The 20,337-nt window shown below is 40.2% G+C and overlaps 1 protein-coding gene across 2 annotated transcripts in view; it reads left to right on the forward strand.

The window, feature by feature from the left end:
* Window positions 1-20,337, forward strand: part of tanc1b (tetratricopeptide repeat, ankyrin repeat and coiled-coil containing 1b) — a 109,271-nt gene that overhangs the window by 17,142 nt on the left and 71,792 nt on the right. For both annotated transcript variants that reach the window (XM_022218483.2, XM_022218491.2), the window contains exon 3: window positions 17,745-17,951. In XM_022218483.2, coding sequence (XP_022074175.2) covers window positions 17,745-17,951 — 207 coding nt within the window. The remainder of the gene's footprint in view (window positions 1-17,744; window positions 17,952-20,337) is intronic.

Genomic DNA, 20,337 nt, shown 5'->3' on the forward strand with positions numbered 1-20,337 from the left:
TGCACAAAGTAGAGGTGTGTGTGTGTGAGAGAGAGAGACCATGAAGTACTCTGTTGCCTCAGCTGTGGTGGTGAGTGGTACATGCTGTCTCTGCAGTTTTCTGTGAGCTTCTTGGGTGTTTTGACATGAAACAGTGATTTGTTGCTAAAGGTCAGACAACAGCAAATTGGTTACAAAGTGGGATTTTGCTTGCCTCTTAAAAATTTAAATAACCCTGGGATGACAGTATTGGTTAAACTTGTTAATAAGGTGGTGATAAAGGTAATCATATTTTTCTTTTAATATTTTACATTGTCTTTTATGTTAATCTCAGTTTTCCATATTCCCTGTCTGGGGGGGTTTACAGTTCAGCAGAGCAGCTGACATTGCAGAGATTCCTTCGCTGTTGTCTTTACTCTTTCTCTTTCAGCTGCTGCATCAGGATTTTTGACTGTTATGGGAAGACTTCCCTTGATAAACAATAACCACAGGTGACTGAGCAGTTATTTGTCCGAGGAAGAAAGAGCTTTTGATGGACAGTTCAAAGAAAAATAGCTTTTTATTTGTTAGTGGTTGTTGTGGCTATGACAGTTTATTAATGGGCTTTTTCTTGTGGGTGATCAGAAATGGAAATGTTTATGTTTGCTCATCTGGAAGACGACATTAGTTAAACACTCACCTATCTTTTGACCTAAAATTTTCCTTCATTCTTTTCTTGCAAATGAGATGCCTCATGCTACTATGATTTGTGAAGCAGATTTCATTTCCAGTCTGAGGTATTTGTTCTGTGCTGCTTTCGGCGCAGTCTTCCAACATGAGTGAGACTACGATCACAGTGAATTCTCCCTCTGACATATGGTTGCTGACCCTCCACTCTGACATTAACAAACACATCTCAGTACAGCGTCTGCTACATGTTTCAGTGTCTGAGTGCATGTGTAAGCCTGGTTCTTCTCAGTGAATGTCTGGGTGGCAGCCTCTTCTCTATCCATATCTACCGCAGCCATTTTGAGGCATGCTACCTCCTTGTACTGTGGCTTGTAAGGGTAAAGAAAACTCCCTTTTATGGTGTAGTCCTGATGTAATTGCTGGATCAAGCTTGTGTATGCATAGCAATAGAGGAGTAGAGGAAGTATTTAGCCAACGAAGTGCAGTGTTTCTGTGCTTTTATTAGCACCGATACGGATGTTTATGAACTAAACAAAGGACAAACTGTTCTTTTGGTAAATTTATTTCCACAAAATGTTGTGAAGGCAAACAAGTTGCAGACAGTCAGTCACAAGATTCATAGATTAAAGATCACATATAATATGTGACCTGTACAGGAAAGACAGGCAGACATGACATTATCCCACTCACGTTTATGGAGACATAAATGTGTGCGGAGATGGAGGCAAGCAAATCTCAAGACACATTATTAACGTCCTTTGATTAACCATAATATCTAGTGCTCAAACCAGAACCACTGTCTGCTTTATCATCAGCCCATGATTTTCCCTTTGGAAAACATTTCCTACTGAAAAAACACATTAAGCTGTAAGGCTCTACTTGACTTTTAGTGTGACGATTGAGCTTTTAAGTCTAAATAATCAAAGAGATTGTTAAATCACCTCTGCAGACATGTGGGGTTATATCTAATTTACCATCTTTTGCTCTTCTATTTTTATTGAGTTTGGTCAAAGTTGTGAAATATTTCTTCGTTTTTTTTGTGCCATTTTCGCTCCCAGTCACGTTTGGGTAGATATTCATGTCCAGACAGTTGTTGTATGGCTTAAAATGGTGGCAAAAGAATGCACCTGATTTACAAAGGAGACCATTGAGTGCACAGACCTACGCGACTATCAAAGCACTGTGCAGCCAGCAGGCAACGATTAGCAGGGCGTAGCTCAAACCACATCTTTCACTGACACACACATTCATGTACAAGTACACACAGACACACACACACACACACACACACAGACACATACGCCCACAAACCTCAGGTGTATCCACATTAGACACTCCCTGTCTCTGCCTATGAAAGCAAAATAAGGGCTCTTGAGGAAAGCAGTGAACCTGGTTGACCAGTCTCACTGGGGTTTTCATGGCTTCACATGATTAAAGACTTCTAAGAATGAAGGCTATGAAGCTAATCCTTTTCTGATCACATTCCATGCTTATAAATCTACCTTTAGTTGTCAAAATGCAGTCAGACAATCCTAATAACTGTTCATGCTGTCAGATGTGCGTGTGACAAGTACACGTTCACAAGAAAACCTACACTTGTATTATGAACAATCTTGAGAACAACTTTTTGTTTTTTGCCTTTTATTTCTTCGCCAATAGCCTGAAAAACACTAAAATATGTAGCACTTAATTAGAAAGGAATAAAGAAGCATTGATTTTTATCAGAACATATTGTGTATTCAAAGTCTTCTGTCTGAATTACCGCCTTTCGAGTTCCACTACATGGCAGGTGTTGAAGTCTTTCTAATAATTACACTGAATTTCCACTTTTTCACTTCACTACCTCGACATCATATTAAAAAAGATGGTTTTCTGAGAAGATGATGTTGTTCTGTTATTATCAACCAACAAATAATGTGTCGTGTTCATAATTTTACTCTAAATGACAAGTGTAGTGGTTGTCAGGAGCAGGTTCATGTTTCAAAGAAATGTGTAAATAAAATGAGCAATTTACTAAGTACACTTACAGTGGCTTTAACAAGTATGCCAGTCTCATCTGTTTTGCCTGCATTTCTGTTGCTGTTTTATTTTGACTGTTAAGGATTCTTAATTCCTACAGAAGTCTGATTGACTCGGTTCTGTTTCAAACCATGGAAACGATTGTTTGATCACAAAGATTTGGGAGAAGATTCACTCTCTGACACCTGACAGTCATACGTGCATTTTTACTTACAATTTGTCTTAATTGCTGTAATAGACAAATACATAATGGCAAAAATATTACTTGTGAATATGGTTCTCCACTGTATCTGAAGCTGTTATGTCTCATTATAGTCTTGATGAGTGTAGTTGTTTGACAGTAATTGTTGAAATATAAGTCTTTTAGTGATATCCACCCAGCAATATGGAGGAGAACTAAGTGCACTGGAGTTATGGTCCCTCAGGAGCAATTCCTGCAGTGTGCTCTCCAACCACCTTGGAAATCAAAACCTATTTATACTTCAATTGAATGGCAATTCTAGAAGGTGTGAGTGAAAAGCCTCCCATTGTAGTGAAGGGTGGGAGGCTTAGTATCCCTTAAAAACTTGGATTTTGGTGCACATTTTCAGACAGTCTTTCCTGGGAGACATTGAGTTGTGAACATCAAAGTGCTGTGGTTACATAACTAATGGGGAAAAAAAGAAAGAGAAGTGTAATCCCTTGTTCTCACCTCTGTACATCCATCAAATTACAGTGTAAAGTGGTTGTGGATGTCAAATTGTCAGTTTTGTAAAGTGGTCAACGGAGACATTTGACATCAGAGAGGTATGTGAGGAGGGGTTTATGACGCAATCTGATCGGCTCACATGTTATTGGGACTCTCCATAAATTCTGCTTATTGGTTAAATTTGGCACTGCTCTTGTTTCCCCATGGCTTCTGGCAGGAATTTGTAGAAATGCTTCCAGGTTCCCAGTGGCCCACTGTCTGCTGTAGTAGCCTGTAACCACTCCCCTAATTTAGTTCCCAGATACTCAGCATCGATGGTGGCTTTGACCTTGGAAGTGTGTGCGCAGCAATGAACAAGAAGTCAGACAAATACGTGAGGATCCGCTAGATGCAGGGTGATGTCATATACAGCACATGCAACAATACATGCAGAAGACCCCCACATCCCACTTCCTTACCGCTCACCCCTCACCCATCCATCGCCAAGTACTTTCTTTTGCTACTTCAAAGAGTAGGAAAAACTGTTTATCAGTTAACATGCCAGCGTGTTCTTAGTTGGTCTTTGAAGGGTTGATAGTGGCTGTCATGGCAGTTCATTGGCTGGAGAGGTCAGTGGGTTGCAGGTTTTTCTAATTACAGCGTGACCTTCCTGAGCAGACACATTCCTTCTGTCTGATTTTCCGTTTTGCTTTCATACCTTCAACAACCTTTGTCTGTGATCTAAATGAGCACTTGAAGTCTACCGTTTTATCTCGAGGGCCATCCTGTCACCCATAGGACATGCTACGTTCAGTCTGTTCTTTGCCTGACTTTGCTTTAGTTTACTTTGATAATATTCCAAGAGTTTTGAGGGATGTGTTTTTCTCATCTATTGCCTTCTCTGTGCAGACACCAACTCATGCTGTCACAGTGTCTGACTGAAAAGTTTGTGTGGGTGTCTGTTGAGACCTCTGTTCAGTCTTGGGCTTGGGGCCCCCTTTTTCTCGCCTCAATCCTACTTTACTCTGCACTGCTCTGTTCTGCATTTCTGAACACAGAGACTCTCTTTTTGTAATTGTCTCTGCAGATGAATGTCTTGCCATCCCTCGCTCAGGAGGGTTTGAGACAGTCTGAACTAATGACCTTGGTTCCTTTGTGCCCAGCCTCAAAGGAACTGGGGATAGTGCTGATTGCAAAGAGGACTGGTTTGCATAGAGTGCTCCCTCTTCACATTTACATTTATGTTATTTTAAATGTGCCACTTTAGGATCAGTTTTCATTTGAAAACTCTCTTTGTGAAATCGACTAAAGCCTATAAAAGTACTGGTGAAAACTGTATGGCTGCTGGAAGAGGCCTGCTTGGTGTCAGAAGGGATAATACAGCTTCAGTTTTATTTTAACCTTCATGATAAGTCAAGACATCATCACTGTGCTAGTGGTTCAAAAGAATTTCCTACCATCTCATGTAGCAAATCAAATGAGGCAAGATTGATTGCTGCTGAATTCGCACAGATTTACCATTAAGGGTTTTCAAAGATGGCACAAAGCTGCAAGATTTTCCTCTAGTCCATGTTTGCTTTTGGGATTAGGGTCTTTGGAAGGATTGGGTAGGCAGCCTTTGTCCTGCATCCTTTTCCATTTAACATCACTGAACAGACTGTTGTCCAGAGGTTAGTGGTGTTCTCATGACCTCACCTGGCCCCAGAAGAAGCTCTGCCTAATGATCTGTGCTAATGGCAATCCAAATCTGTTGTTAAACCAGATTTCCATGGCAACCCACGACTCCAAACCACATTGCACTTTTGACTGGAAATAAATCCCCCCTTTGTCTCAGAACTGCTTTATTCATATTTCTAACAGATAAACAACAGGAATTGTAGAACTTTGTAGAAATATCTTGACTGACAAAAACAGAGAACATGGGACATCTGAAAATCTCTCTCTTACCAGGCTGCATTGTGAATCATCCATGTTGAAACACAGTGACTCCAGAGCTGGTTTCACAGCAGTAAAATATTTGATCGTATCATGAACATGTGTCATCCGTCTGTCCTTTGCTTATACTGTAGCAGCTGTTTGTGTGAATCGTAGAGGACATTGTTGCAATTAATTTCATGTAAGACCCACGTGAGAATTTTTATGCTTTGCTGTAGAAGCATTATTGCATGTTTGGCTCAGCAACACTACAAATCACGCCTTTGTAGTTGAGTTCATAAAACATCCTTATGTTCCTACACTGTTGATCAGAGATGCTAGCAGAGAGTTATGTAAGAACAACATTAGGAAACATTATAACAGTTTAAATAGATGGAGTGCAGCTGTTATGTTGTGGGCCACTACATTAACTCTTTTTTTTTTCTCAACAAAGCCTTTAGTCATACCCATAGAAGGTAAAATCTCTTACAGGTTACTACTACCTAAGGTATACAATGTCAAAGCAGACAACATCAAAGCCTACTGAGTAAGTGTGTGTTCTCTCAAAAGGCTCTGATTATGAATAGTGTTGTAACAGATTTGATTGGAGGTGAGAAGGTTTATTTCTTTATTGTTGGAGTGAACAGTGTGCCCCACCTGTCAAGAGTATGGTACTGAGAATGCCTGCAAAGAGACATTCATGGTCACACAATATAGTGGCATGAATAGCAATAACTCTCCAGCCAGGACTCTGGACAGTGGATTTGCCCTAATTTGTTTTCAAGTTGAAACAGATCCAAATCCTTGGCGATTTAGTATAGCCATTTGGTTCATTTAGAATTGGGATGGTGAAACATTTGCATTTGGATCGTGTGTATCATTTTCTTTTCACTACAATATCTGTAGAATTGAATGAATCCATCCAGTGACACATTTGTTTGGAAATAGAGCTGTTATTCTTGAGAACACAGTAATTTCCTGTTGTGATATCGGGACCCAGTTGTTCAGAAGTAATCTGATCGGATTCTAGCCACCTGATTGAATCGAATCCTGAAAAAGGGAAGTTAGATTAGATCAAGTAATTCAGATTTAACATGTACACACGTGGACAAAATTGTTGGTACCCCTCAGTTAAAGAAGGAAAAACCCACAATTCTCACTGAAATCACTTGAAACTCACAAAAGTAACAATAAATAAAAATTTATTGAAAATTAAATAATCAAAATCAGCCATCACTTTGAATTGTTGATTAACATAATTATTTAAAAAAACAAACTAATGAAATAGGGCTGGACAAAAATGATGGTACCCATAACTTAATATTTTGTTGCACAACCTTTTGAGGCAATCACTGCAATTAAACGATTTCTGTATTTGTCAATGAGCGTTCTGCAGCTGTCAACAGGTATTTTGGCCCACTCCTCATGAGCAAACAGCTCCAGTTGTCTCAGGTTTGATGGGTGTCTTCTCCAAATGGCATGTTTCAGCTCCTTCCACATATGTTCAATGGGATTCAGATCTGGGCTCATAGAAGGCCACTTTAGAATAGTCCAACGCTTTTCTCTCAGCCATTCTTGGGTGTTTTTGGCTGTGTGTTTTGGATCGTTGTCCTGTTGGAAGACCCATGACCTGCGACTGAGACCAAGCTTTCTGACACTAGGCAGCACATTTCTCTCCAGAATGCCTTGATAGTCTTCAGATTTCATCGTACCTTGCACACTTTCAAGACACCCTGTGCCAGATGCAGCAAAGCAGCCCCAAAACATTACTGAGCCTCCTCCATGTTTCACCGTAGGGACAGTGTTCTTTTCTTCGTATGCTTGGTTTTTGAGTCTATGAACATAGAGTTGATGTGCCTTACCAAAAAGCTCCAGTTTGGTCTCATCTGTCCAAAGGACATTCTCCCAGAAGCTTTGTGGCTTGTCAACATGCATTTTTGCAAATTCCGGTCTCGCTTTTTTATGAGTTTTTTTCAGCAGTGGTGTCCTCCTTGGTCGTCTCCCATGAAGTCCACTTTGGCTCAAACAACGACGAATGGTGCGATCTGACACTGATGTACCTTGGCCTTGGAGTTCACCTTTAATTTCTTTGGAGGTTGCTCTGGGCTCTTTGGATACAATTCGAACGATCCGTCTCTTCAATTTGTCATCAATTTTCCTCTTGCGGCCACGTCCAGGGAGGTTGGCTACTGTCCCGTGGGTCTTGAACTTCTGAATAATATGAGCCACTGTTGTCACAGGAACTTCAAGCTGTTTAGAGATGGTCTTATAGCCTTTACCTTTAAGATGTTTGTCTATCATTTTTTTTCGGATGTCCTGGGACAATTCTCTCCTTCGCTTTCTGTTGTCCATGTTCAGTGTGGTACACACCTTTTCACCAAACAGCAGGGTGACTACTTGTCTCCCTTTAAATAGGCAGACTGACTGATTATGAGTTTGGAAACACCTGTGATGTCAATTAAATGACACACCTGAGTTAATCATGTCACTCTGGTCAAATAGTTTCAATCTTTTATAGAGGTACCATCATTTTTGTCCAGGCCTGTTTCATTAGTTTGTTTTTTTAAATAATTATGTTAATCAACAATTCAAAAGTGATGGCTGTTTTTGATTATTTAATTTTCAATAAATTTTTATTTATTGTTACTTTTGTGAGTTTCAAGTGATTTCAGTGAGAATTGTGGGTTTTTCCTTCTTTAACTGAGGGGTACCAACAATTTTGTCCACGTGTGTATTCAAATAATTCAGCGTGTTTGTGATGAAGGTTTGTGTGTTCATGTCTTTGTTGTGGGGTCCAATTCTTTGGATTGAATTGATAATAGAGGGGGATTTTTGTGTTGCTGCTGTGCTTTCTTCTGTCTCTTCACTAAAAACAACCCCTACTCTACCTGATTTGGTAACGTACAAAAGTTTGTATCTGAACCAGAATGAACCAATCCAATGTTACTTTAGAAACCAGCACAGTAGTTTGATAGATTATCTCCTCCTAAATAGCAAAACATGGGATTTTCAAATCATGTTATTGCACTTTTTGAGCAGTTGAACCCACAATTACCTCTTACCTGCCACATGTTAGAGGTAGAAAGCCAGTAATTCTTTCTCTGCATTTAACTTGAGAATAGTACTCGGCAGCAACTGTGAGATTGATTGATGCCACGAAAACACACATCATAGCTTTGTGGGATCTCGGTATGCTGTAGTTTGTAGGTCTATGCAGGTTTAACAATTGTGTGCAATCACAGGCTAGGATTGTGCACACCTGCCTGGTCCCTCTGTAAGAACTGTCCTCGGGTAGGTCAGAGCAGTTCACTGGCATTTCTAGGAATATCCTCTTACTCATTGACCATGGTATAATTAAAATCTGCTCCACCTGACATTTCCTACTATTATGTGACATACAGTATTTCTCTACTGTCAGTCCCTTTATTGGCCTTTCTATTGCTTCCCTGTCACAAACCCTGAAATAAAACACGATAAAGATACTGACTGGCTCACATTTTTTCCCCATAACCACTTAAATTGGCGATTTATGAAGAGGAATGGGAAATGTCATGGTGCCTGCCCAGTGCTAGCTTTTACCTCCCCCTTCTCTTTTCCTTCTTCTCCCCAAGACACACTCGTACTCCTTCTCTGTCACTCGCTCTTTCCCTGGGGCCGTTGGGAAAGGCATTCCAGAGATCCAGAGTTACTGCAGAGCTGTGTATCAGAGGGAAAGATGGAGCTAGACAGTCTCTGTCTTTCTAATTTTAAAATGTTTGACAGTCTTACTTTGCCCACAGCATCTTAACGTTGTGTAAAACTGCTAATTTGTTCTCATTATCAAGAGCCCAAGACTTTGAGTTGAGGATTTAGAGCTGCAGAAACGTTCCCGTTTCTGACAAGCTAAAACTAAAGACGCTGTCAGAGTTGTTTTCTCTCCTCAGAGACCACCAGCATAGATGATTAATTCTTTGGAACGAGAAATACAATGTCTCTAGCTAACTGGAAAGTTAGTGCAATTTGATGATTGAATGCAAACTTTAAATTTGTTAGTAGAAAACAGGAGAGTTATTGGCAGTTTCTTAATAGTTTGCGCAAAATTCTCACCTAGGTTCTGGGGTCCTGGTTCAGTAGTTTTTCGGTGCAACAGAATCAATAAACATCACAGAAATGTTTTAATTAAACATTAAATCCTGCTCTTCACGTTAGAATTAAGGCATTCAAATGATGGCATATCATAAGTAAGAAAAAATAATACAGTATAAGGCTTTGACTGGGAATTGGGTCATGGACAGTCACTGTTGAGTAGCTCTTTGTCGGCCTGCAAGTCCATTAATTAGTGGTGATCGCCATGCAGTTAATTCCTAAACAAGTGCTCCTTGGACTTGATTATACAGGGCAGGCACAAGAGACAGACGTGGATGCACACTGCAGCAGTACTCGAGCACTTTGACAATATGCTTAAATCTATCCGTGTGGTCGCATATCTGCAGTGATAAACATCCAGATAGGATTAGCTATTGCTTTGACATGGTTTAAGAAAACACTACATGAGCTTTGCTTATGTGGCTGCCCCTAGTATCGCCCATGACGTAGTTAACAAATGGGCATTGCCAAAACATTCTGGTTTTACCTTGTTTTCTGAAATTTTCATTCTGGGATAATGTAGATACGTTATATAAGTTACACTGTTTCTCCCAGTAATTATTTGGTGAACAGGATGTACCACACTGACAAAATTTCATACAGAATTAAATGTTGCTTTCTGAATAGTTGAGATAAATACAATAGAGCATTTTTAAAAATAGGTTTAATGTATAACTAATATAATGCAAAGAAAAGTAAACAAAACTGCTGCACAGAAGTGTCGCATTGGTTGCCCTTTGTTTCCTTTGTGCTTTCTTCTACACCAGAAATCAAAGTGAATGAAAGTTAAACAAGTGTGCTAACACAGTCGTTTGCTTTATTCTTTATCACTTACATCGTTCTGTGTTTCACAGTCTTTAGTCAGGCTAATATACAGTATTTTGACTGTTTCTATGGCTACCACTGGCTGAGTAAAGCAGTCTGAAATTAGAATGGCCTCAAGGGAAAAGCAGTGATGCCTCCATGGTTTTTCACAGATTATGTGGCTTAGCATGGCTTTGCTTTAGCAACTCATTTTTGTTTCAAAATTTTTTTTGAATTTTGAAACGGGAAGATTTGCATGTTATTAACATATTATATCTAATTTGTCCTTCAACATTATAGATGACTTATACCAAAGACCCTCCCCCACTCTGTAGTCTTTGTTGTCTGGCTCTTTCGCCTCCCTGTGGGTTGCTGTGTGTTAACCATGACAGCTTTTGTGAGACTGTCACCCTGGTCTCGGAAGTACACAGGGAATCCACATTGGCACTCAGTCTAGCGAAAGAATTCTCCTCTTTGGTGGATTGTCCTATGGTCATCGTGCTTTGTGTGTTGACTGAAAGAATCTGCATTCATTATAGTCCTTCTTCATTTTCTCTGTAGGCCATAAAATTAACCAGCGAGAAGCTAATATTTGTTTGTGTATGTGTGCAGTATATGTGTATGGAGAGAAAACAGAACGGCATCATATTGTCTAAACAGCCAGTACTGTAATTTACACTTTAAACATTTTACTTTGTATCAGTCAAGGTGGTTTGAAATGAATGCTACAGGCACAGGGCGAGCTCAGAGACACACTACTGTTCTTTCCACCAAATCAGGTATTCTGTCTGTGGCATAAATCAGGATTTTTGAGACCTTGCTGCATTGCATAGACTTGCCAATGCCAGCTTTAACAGGCCTTGGGATTTACATGTGTCATGCATTCACACTCAGCATGGGAACATTGACCCATCAGATGGAGCTCTGCATACATGGGCCATGCATTCACACCATGTGGTGGAGCTGTAGCTGGTGGAGATGGAGCTAGTAGTCAGATACTGTCAGAATAATTGGGTTCAATCTGATGGCAACGGAGAGAAAATGAGAGGAATATGTCAAGAGATGTCTTTTTGAGGTTAGAAGAAAAATATATTAAGGGCAGTGAGCAGGAGGAATTAAACTTTAATTTCCTACAGTTGCAATGTAATTTATAAATGAATTTTCCGTTCATCTGGTTGGGTATTCACATGCAGTTTGCTCAATAAAAGCACATTTAAGCATATTTATTTCATTTGTTGCTGAAAACTTTAATACTGGCTATGGGAGAAACATATCAGAACAGTGTTTTCCAACTTGCAGGATAATAGAGGCACCATGCTAACTGGTGTCTGCTGCTGAAAGCACCTACAATAAGCATGTGAGTGTCAGGCCTGGACCATTTACCACATTTATGTTGTACAACGTGTGCTGGGTTTGTGTGTGTCGTTTAGCTGGGAAAGAGATGGCACCAGCTGGTACCATGGAAAGAAAGCAAACAAGCTAGAGGAGGCAGTATGATGGTCTGGGCAATGTTCTGTTGGAAAACCTTGGATATTGTTTTTTGTTGTTGTTGTCTGAATGTTGCTTTGAAACCTAATGCCTACATTAACATGGTTACAGACCATGTAGCATGGCAACAATGGGCTCTGTTAGCAGAACAATGCTCCCTGCCACACTTCACAAATTGCTCAGGAATGGTTTGAGTAACATGACAAAGAGTTCAAAGTGTTGACTTGACCTCCAGATTACCCAGATCTCTAACAAATCAAGCATCTGTAGGATGTGCTGGAAAAATAAGTCCAAGTTAGGGAGGCCCCACCTCAGCTTCCAAGACTTCAAAGGTCCTACTGTTTACATCTTGGTGCTTGATACTAAAGGAAACCTTCAGAGTTATTATGATTATGATTATGATTCCACACCTTAATGGGGGCATATCGGGGTCCAACACAATATTTGATATAGGGTTTTAATGTGTAGCTGACCAGTGTAATTGGGTGCCAATTTGACAAGTGGTAATTCTTATGTTGTGGACATCATTTGTATTTCTTTTTAAACCATTGTGGTGACACACAAGTGTGTTTAGAACAGAGCTGCTCCCAAAAAAGACACTATAGTCTTTTTTTTTTTTTAAGTTTTATATGCTGCCTATTTGTTATCTGGCATGAAGCCATGTGGTATACCTCTGTTGGACAGTGGAGAGTGCCTATATCTGTCAGGGGGGCTGTTCCCTCACAATGAGTGACAGATCACATTCCATGGTACAGAATTACATGAGAGGAGAAAGACACTATCCAGATTTATTCCCATGAAAGACATTTCAAACAATTTAGCTGTGTGACCAGTACCTAGTAGGCTAGTAACGGAAAAATAGGACACTGAGGCCATGCATTAGAGAAGAAACTGGTTTTATTTTGTTGATTTTTATATATGACAGATGATCAGTTTGACTGTCACCACATATTGCAGTCAGATTGCAAGAGAAACAAGGAGGCATGCAATTGATTATCAGGCAAAAACAATGCTCTGATCAGCATGCATTTAGGTAGACTTTACATTTCCCTGTTGTGAAATCTTAATAAGAAGTATAGTTTGTCTATCGTTACGGCCTTGCTGCCAATGTAGGAGACAGCGAGACAGAGCATTGGTTGGATTACGCATTTATGATTGACTCACATTGACCTGGTCAAATAATTGATTTGTGCTTTAATATAAATTTTTTGAATCAATGTCTTGAAATAATATTGAACTCTTTTTATGGGTTGGGCATGTCCTCGTGGGCACTGGACCTTCACTTTGATGAGGAGGAAAGAGCATGCATGGGACTGTAATCATTTTTACATCATCCTGGGGCAGCACTGTATAATTAGAAAGGGCTGATTTCCTCGACCACAGCAGGGGCTGAAATTGCAGGCCTTGCCCCAACCAGGGTTTTGGAAAGTAACTGAAATAGCACTGGCGAGTTTCTGTCCTTGTGTCCCTCTGCGTTATATAGTATCGGTCAGATGGCAGCGCAGTCACCATGACACACGGCTGCCTATTCACCAGCACTTGGATGACAAGCTTTAATGTGGTGCCTCTTGTTTTCAGAACCAACTACCAAAATTACAACGTTGTCATAATCTCTTTAACATGCACTATGGCTGAAACCTGTATCGGCCACGACCTGCTGTGACTTCAGCAAGTGAACAGTTAGCTGGCAACTCTTACTGTATAGCCAGTGTAGCCTTTGTCAAAATCCCCCTACAAAGGGCTGTGGTGTGTTGCACAGCAACAGTTTTAATCACCCAACACAGAATCAAAGATAATACCTTATTCATTATGGAGTCTTTACTGTATTTGTTGCTGCACTTTGCCAGGTAAAAACCAAAGTGCTGTCACGGGAGCCAATGAAAAGTAATTTTAAGAAAGTAGAAGGGTCCCATTTTCAGAAATTTTTTTTTCTCCCAGTTTTTGATCTGTAGTTAAGTTCTTTAGATCCGCCACACAGGGATTTTCTCATAATCACTTTGTAAAGATACCATTTATGTTAATGATATTGTTAATGAACCCTTGAAAGACATTTGCAAAGTATTTTATGCTTGACTTAAGCGTTAGAGTTGGGACATACAAGGAAATAATGAAAAGGAAACATAAGCAAGGACACGCAATGAAGATCTGCAACTGATACATACTGGTGATGTAGAGTTTGCGGTCAGTCCCTTAACCCTTGGCCTGCCAAGGAGATTCATCTAGTAATAACTCCCCAAACCGTCACACTTACGGGAAGCATTAATGATGTAGGAGCAGTTGAAATGCTAGGATTAACCTTTGTCATGTGGTTTACTCAATGCTCCCCACTGAGAGAAACTGACTTAGTCCCTGCATCATGTCATTCCTATTTGCATATGTGACCTAGAATTACACACCACACACACACAGACATCCCACTCGGGACAAGGTGACAGCAGGTCTTGGCTTTTGCTGAGTGATCTTTGGATCATTCACAGGTTTTTCCACGTCTGCAGGCATGCAGAGGTGTCATTGCAACCTTCTGCTTCCTGTGTCTGGCATTCTTCTTTGTTTAGGAGCCCTTTAAAACACAGGACAGCTTTGTGTCCCCTCTAGTGAGGCAGAGGCATGGAGAAAAGGGGTCTCTGTTTCTGATTAGCCCAGCAGTCCAATTACCCACTCATTTCCCCAAAGTGAGATGTAGGGTGCTGGTAGCAGCTTGCCTTTTGCATTTGAGTCTGCAGTGATTTCTGCAAACCTCGGGCTGCAGACAGGAGTCTGTGCTAATTTGCTGAAGTCCTCAAAACAGAACCGAAGCTAATTGTCATTACTGTGGTTCACCGCATCTGCAGTTATGATTTAGCTGGGTCTACTGACGTATGGTCTCCATTACTAGTCAGGTATTATATGTTATCTTGAGGTTGATAAGTCATACATTTTAATTTGTGGCCATGATGAGTGGGCAACTTTGATTCTGCAGAATACATTACTTTGCTGTCAGTCGGCTCCACAGCTAGAATGGTCTTTCCATGCAGAATTAGTTTTTAGTAAAGCAAAACCTGTTTTTCCATCTAGAGAACAAGCTGGTAGCCAGGTAAAGTCATTTGTAACTCCTGAGCTAAGCCACATGTAGAGACTGCGGCAAACTGCTTTGTGTTGCTAATACCCATGTTTTGATAGGTGAGATGAAAAAGTTAGGAAATCTCTTGCCCTAGATGTTAACTTGATAGCAATGGAGAGAACAGTGACATTGTAAACTAATTTAGAATTGCATGCCAGCAGTTTCTGGACAGCTGAATTGCATTGCAAACCACCACAACCAGCTTATCAGTTTTTCTATTTTAAATTCTTAAAGATTGTATTACATTTTTGTCTTTTTACATAAAACAAAGAATGTGTGCATACTCCCACTGCCATCAAGATTAGATAGAAGTGTCGATGTCATGTACAGCTGTAAACATGCTGAAAGGCTTGTGTTTTTAGTGATTACTTTTAGAGCTTAGTCAAAGCTGTTGTCAGGACCTATGATGGTTTCTTAGGCTGTTGTACTCTGGTTTCTCCTGCAAGCCATAACCTTGCGGGGTTTTATTTTGTTGAACTACTTCAAACTGTTGTGAACCAGGCTCTCAGTGAATAAAGTTTGTTTGAACGAAGGAAATGTATATATAAACAATTTTTTTACAACAACTCGTATTTTTTACTGTAGTTTTATAACAAGTGTCAAAGAAAAAAATGTCATAGACAAAACTGTAAAAACTGAATCTCTACATTCTTAAAATGTCACCACAAATTCTCACTGAAATATTGTGCTTTTTATTCAACCTTGATGTCCCTTATTTGCCCACTGTGATGGATTACTTCTGTCAGCATCCTAACTACACCACCACTACTGCTTCCAGTTTTACAAACTTTAAATAGCCTCAGGTCAGAGATGCTTAACTCAAACAACAGTTAGGTAGTTTTGGAGGCGACTGACAGTGACACTGACTCAGACTCCTCAGCAAAGTGAGGGATGTCAGTGATTTACACTTGTTTTTTATCTGATAATCTTAAAAATGAACATCTTAAATATTTATGAGCCCAGTGAATAGACGTGTTTGCTTTCCAAATTTTCGATGCCCTCTGGGGGAAGAAGGGAGAAGACACCTCTCAAAATCACATTTTTTTTCCCCCAATGATATTCCAGCAAGGTACCCAGTGTGTTTAGTGAATTATGTATTATCTCACCTCTGTGGTCATTGACACAGCCTTATTTGCTTTACTAACTTGGATGTCCTTCTCATGTGTTCAGAGGCATGAGAAATGCTCACAGATCCATGACCCCTGGTTTAAGTACATATTATATGGGCCTGTTTTCCCAGAGACAGATCTGTTTGGTGTTTTTTCACCTCTACCAGTCTTCCTTATTTATTTCCCCTACAACCTATGAAGAGGCTTGTCTTGTATGTCTTTTTCTGGCAGGTATTTAGTAGTATATGATTGATTTTACACCAACAGTTGTCTCTGTTTTTCTTGAAGTAATTAACTCACTGAATTACTTGCTGAACCTTTTCTGTTGCAAGACACTGCATTTAAAAAAAAATTGTCCTGAGATCCTGAAGGCTCTGGCGATTGTTGAGACTTAGTGTTGTATGTAAATAGGGGAGAGTGCTTATAGACTGAAATGGTGGTTCCATTATTTTTAAATAGGAGGCAGGGCTGGAAGGTGTTGGGGTATTACTGACCATCCTGTTGAAGGCATACGCTAGGGGGCTGGCAAGGAGGCTGCAACTGATTCCAGATTTACGTTTGTGGAACAACACTTCACCCCTGCAAATTTCCTAGGAGTGTCCTGGGAACTTGCCCATGTGTTTTGCAGATTTGAAGAAAGTTTAGGAGCACTTTCTTCCTGAGTCTTGTTGAGGGTACTGCAGGAATTAGGGGAAGGGTGGCCACTGGTACCAGCACATTCAGTCCTATAACTATTTTGTACTTTGAGGCGGAAGCCAAATACTTTCTCAGTTATCTTTATAGATACATGGGTCTGGTTTGAGACCTCTGAATGTCCTCTCTCCTCTTTGCAGACGATGAGGTTCTGTTAGTCTCCAGCTGAGTGAAAACTGGGTAGGATTAGAATCCCCACCTCCAAGTCTAAACCTGTAGTTGTCTGCTGGAAGAAAATGTCTTTCTCCCTCTGTGATATGAATTGCAGCTCCAGATGCAGGAGTTAAAGTATTTTTCGTGGTCTTACTTACGAGTGAGGGTAAAATGAAGTGAGAGATTGACAGTGGAATTGGTAATGCAGGCTTTGTAATGGACTACTGGGGCTGAGAGGGAGCTCATCTGGAAGGTGCATTATTATTTGATTTATTTTCCAACGCAAGCTGACGACTTAAATAAACGTTTTCATTGCCAACAGTTCTTAGAGTGGAGTGAGTGAGTTAAGTATTGTAATTCAAGTTGTCTTAAGTCACATGCTACAAGATTTGAATCTCTGAAAATGTAGATGTGTGTTCAATATTTTAGTTTTGTTGTTCATGTAATTCCAGAGAATGTCAGTCAGGGACCTCTCCGCTGTTTACTGAAATACGTTTTTAGCCCTGCTTGATAAGCTGATTTCTCTGCAAGCCTGTGGGACCCGACTGTGTAACAAGGTTGCATAACCATTAACTGAATACTTTGAAACTATATGGGTGTAAAAAGCTGTATGATATTGTGTGAAATCTGTGAAAACTCATTTGATGACCTGAAAATTGCATCGTTAAGCCAAGAACACCTTTTGCACTGCATGTCTGGTGTGAAATAAACTGGTAAGGAAAGCAAAGTAATAATTCATATGTTTTTTTTCTCAAGTCCAAACCACGGGTAAAAGACAGGTGTGGAGTTCTGTTTTTTATTTTTAAATCCTAATAAGCATTCTGCTCTCACACATATTGCTAGCAAGTGTGCAGTACAATAATGTAACACACATTGGAAATAGTATAATATAACCCTACATTAGGTGTGTGTTTTGTTCTTAGTGAGGTATCTGCCTAGATTACTTCATTCTTTGTTCCTCCCAGCTGTTAAATTTCACAGCTATTTGTCAAAGTGGTAACAAGTCTGTGCTTCTCCTCAACAGGCGATGTTCACTGCCATAGTGCCCAAAGAAGATTCCCACCTGAGGGAAACCCCCAGCCCCAGGGGCCTGGCAGCGGCCTCCCCACTGCCCAAGATGATGTTTTCAGGTTAAGCCTTGCTAAAGGAGTGTCCATGTCTCTCCCCTCCTCGCCTCTGCTGCCACGGCAGTCCTACATGATGCCCCTACGCCCCAACAAGAGATCACCAGGTAACCTTTAGGAACTTCCCTCACATTGTTCTCAGGCATTCTCTTTCAAACTTCTTATGGTATTTACTGCTCATCATTTCAGCTGCTTTTAGACTGAATATTGTACTGGATTAATCATCAAATTTCAAAGATGGCAGGGTATATTTTACTTAACTTTAAAATGTTTTTTTGGCAATAAGGATCTTATAATGTGCCATCATTGTTCAAGAAACGGGAAGAAAATCAGTTTGTCTGGTTTCTAATCTTTTATTATATAGCAAGACATCAAAGTAACAACAAATTTGTTATATACCACATGCCAAGTATAAAAAAGAAGAGCTAAATGTGCCGCAAGCATTTGGTTTATTTCTCTTCTTTTTATTTTTTGAAAACTAATTCAGTCACATAATGGAAGCTTCATTTGTCTCAATGGGCCTCCTGTAAAAGCCATCGCTCTCGTCTACCTTCAGGTGCCGTTGTATAATTGCTGAACATCTGACAGCCCTCCAGGAATGACAGGTTCTCTCAGCCCTAAAACTCTCCTGCGCAGCTTTTAACTTATTGCTCTTTGAAACATGTCAAACAATTTTGAGTAATTGTCACTTTTTGGAAAAATAAATGTCACACTGTATGGAACAGTTGTAAAATAAGGACAGCTGGACCATTCTGGATCCCACCAGTTCGACTGTGAGCTCCATCTGCTTAGAGAGGATTGTTTTTGCCATGTCACCCCTGTATTTGATCACTTTGTGTCGAAGAAGAGATCTCTGCAACTGTGTGTTTACACTTTACTGGCTGGTAATAGGCGTGTGTTTACACTTGATCTAAGTCCTCCCAGACTTCTTCTATCCACCATGTTGAGAACATGTTTGTCAGCAGCTGTGGGGTGCTTCAAAGCAAAGAATACCTTTGTAGCTGAACTTGTTTCAACCTGAATCTTTGTATTCTGGAGACTTGGCAAAGAGGAGAGAAATCCTTTAAGTGGTCAATGTGGCCCCTCTCGCATGTGGCACTCATCTGTGGACTATCAAGCCATTGTTTAGTTTGCTTTCTGCTTTGATCTGCTTTGTGTAAAGATGAGTTAATGGGAAGTTGATACTGTGGCCTGATTCTTATACAAACCTGTGCTGTTGAAGATCACATCTCTGTTCAGTAACTGTCATTTTGTTGTTCAGCTGAAAATGTAGGTCTGTTGTTGCATTTCATTGCTGTTTTTAGGATGGAAATGTGTTTGCTGTTGTGTTTTCGCTGTCTTCCCTGATTTTTATGCACGTTTTCTGCAGTTTTCATTGCATAATTCAGAACCCAACATTGGAATTCTAGGCCTCAAATTGTTATGCAGTGCCTTATGCAAATGTTAAATGGAAAGTGGAAACACAGTTGCAAATATGTTCACTTGTAAAAAGAAAACCATTAAGCAGTAGACAAACAGTTTATAATCGCCAAGTAGAGTTTTGTTTGCTTAGCTGCCACTGAAGTTAAATCTATTGATTTTTCTTAGGTGATACAATCATTTGCAAAGGTTCTCTTAAATCCACCAATTAAAGTGCTGATGAATTGTGCATTTACAGACATGAAGGGAGGGAGAGAGAGAGATGAAGAGAGAAGAGACTGGGTTTGTGAAGGTGAAATGGGCCCTGGGGACAGGGGAAGGGAAACACTCATTAAAAGCGTATTCCCTCTTGGGGTGCTCTGAGGCATGGAAAAGGAAAAAAAATGGACTGACAAGATAGGATGTCATGGAGGACCACCAGTGAGAGAGCGTTGGGGGAGGGTCTATAGGCTCTCCTCCACTGTCCTCGCAGGTAACTGTGAAAAGCCGTAGGGGGAGAGTTCACACTTCCAGTTAATAAACACATACTGCAGGAAATGACTCAGCTCTGCCAGGAAATCAACATTTTCTCTTCTTGTTGAGCCAGAGAGGTGACATCATATACTCAATTTAAGATGGATCTGTGTTGAAGCAAGCATGTTGTCCTCAAAGTGGATGGAATTTAGATAAATCTGTGATCTATTGATGCTATGCAGATGTTTCTTTAGAGACAAAATCGCGCATGCTTTTAGTTTGTTTGATTTATGTATGATTTCTTTGCAGGAATGCTGGGATTATTGATACCATTTCAACACAAACATGGGGTAGAGTTCACAAAGGTGCTGGACTTTGTGGCTGCTCTTATTAAATCAGAGCTAGCAGGCGGGTGCATAGAGCATAAAGATGTGGATGATTCAGTACCTTTAAGCAAGCATTTCTACAAGCAATTCACTGGAAAGAAGGAAACATTACATCTAAGTTTATAAAGCTAAGCTCACATGAATATTCATGAATTTTCCAAATAGTTTGTCTTAACAACCAACTACTCTTTAGAGTCGTCCTCCGGGAATAAACATCCTGCCTGTTGCCGTAGGC

This window comes from Acanthochromis polyacanthus, chromosome 14 (genome assembly GCF_021347895.1).
Source record: "Acanthochromis polyacanthus isolate Apoly-LR-REF ecotype Palm Island chromosome 14, KAUST_Apoly_ChrSc, whole genome shotgun sequence".
In the NCBI taxonomy this organism is placed as follows: domain Eukaryota; kingdom Metazoa; phylum Chordata; class Actinopteri; family Pomacentridae; genus Acanthochromis; species Acanthochromis polyacanthus.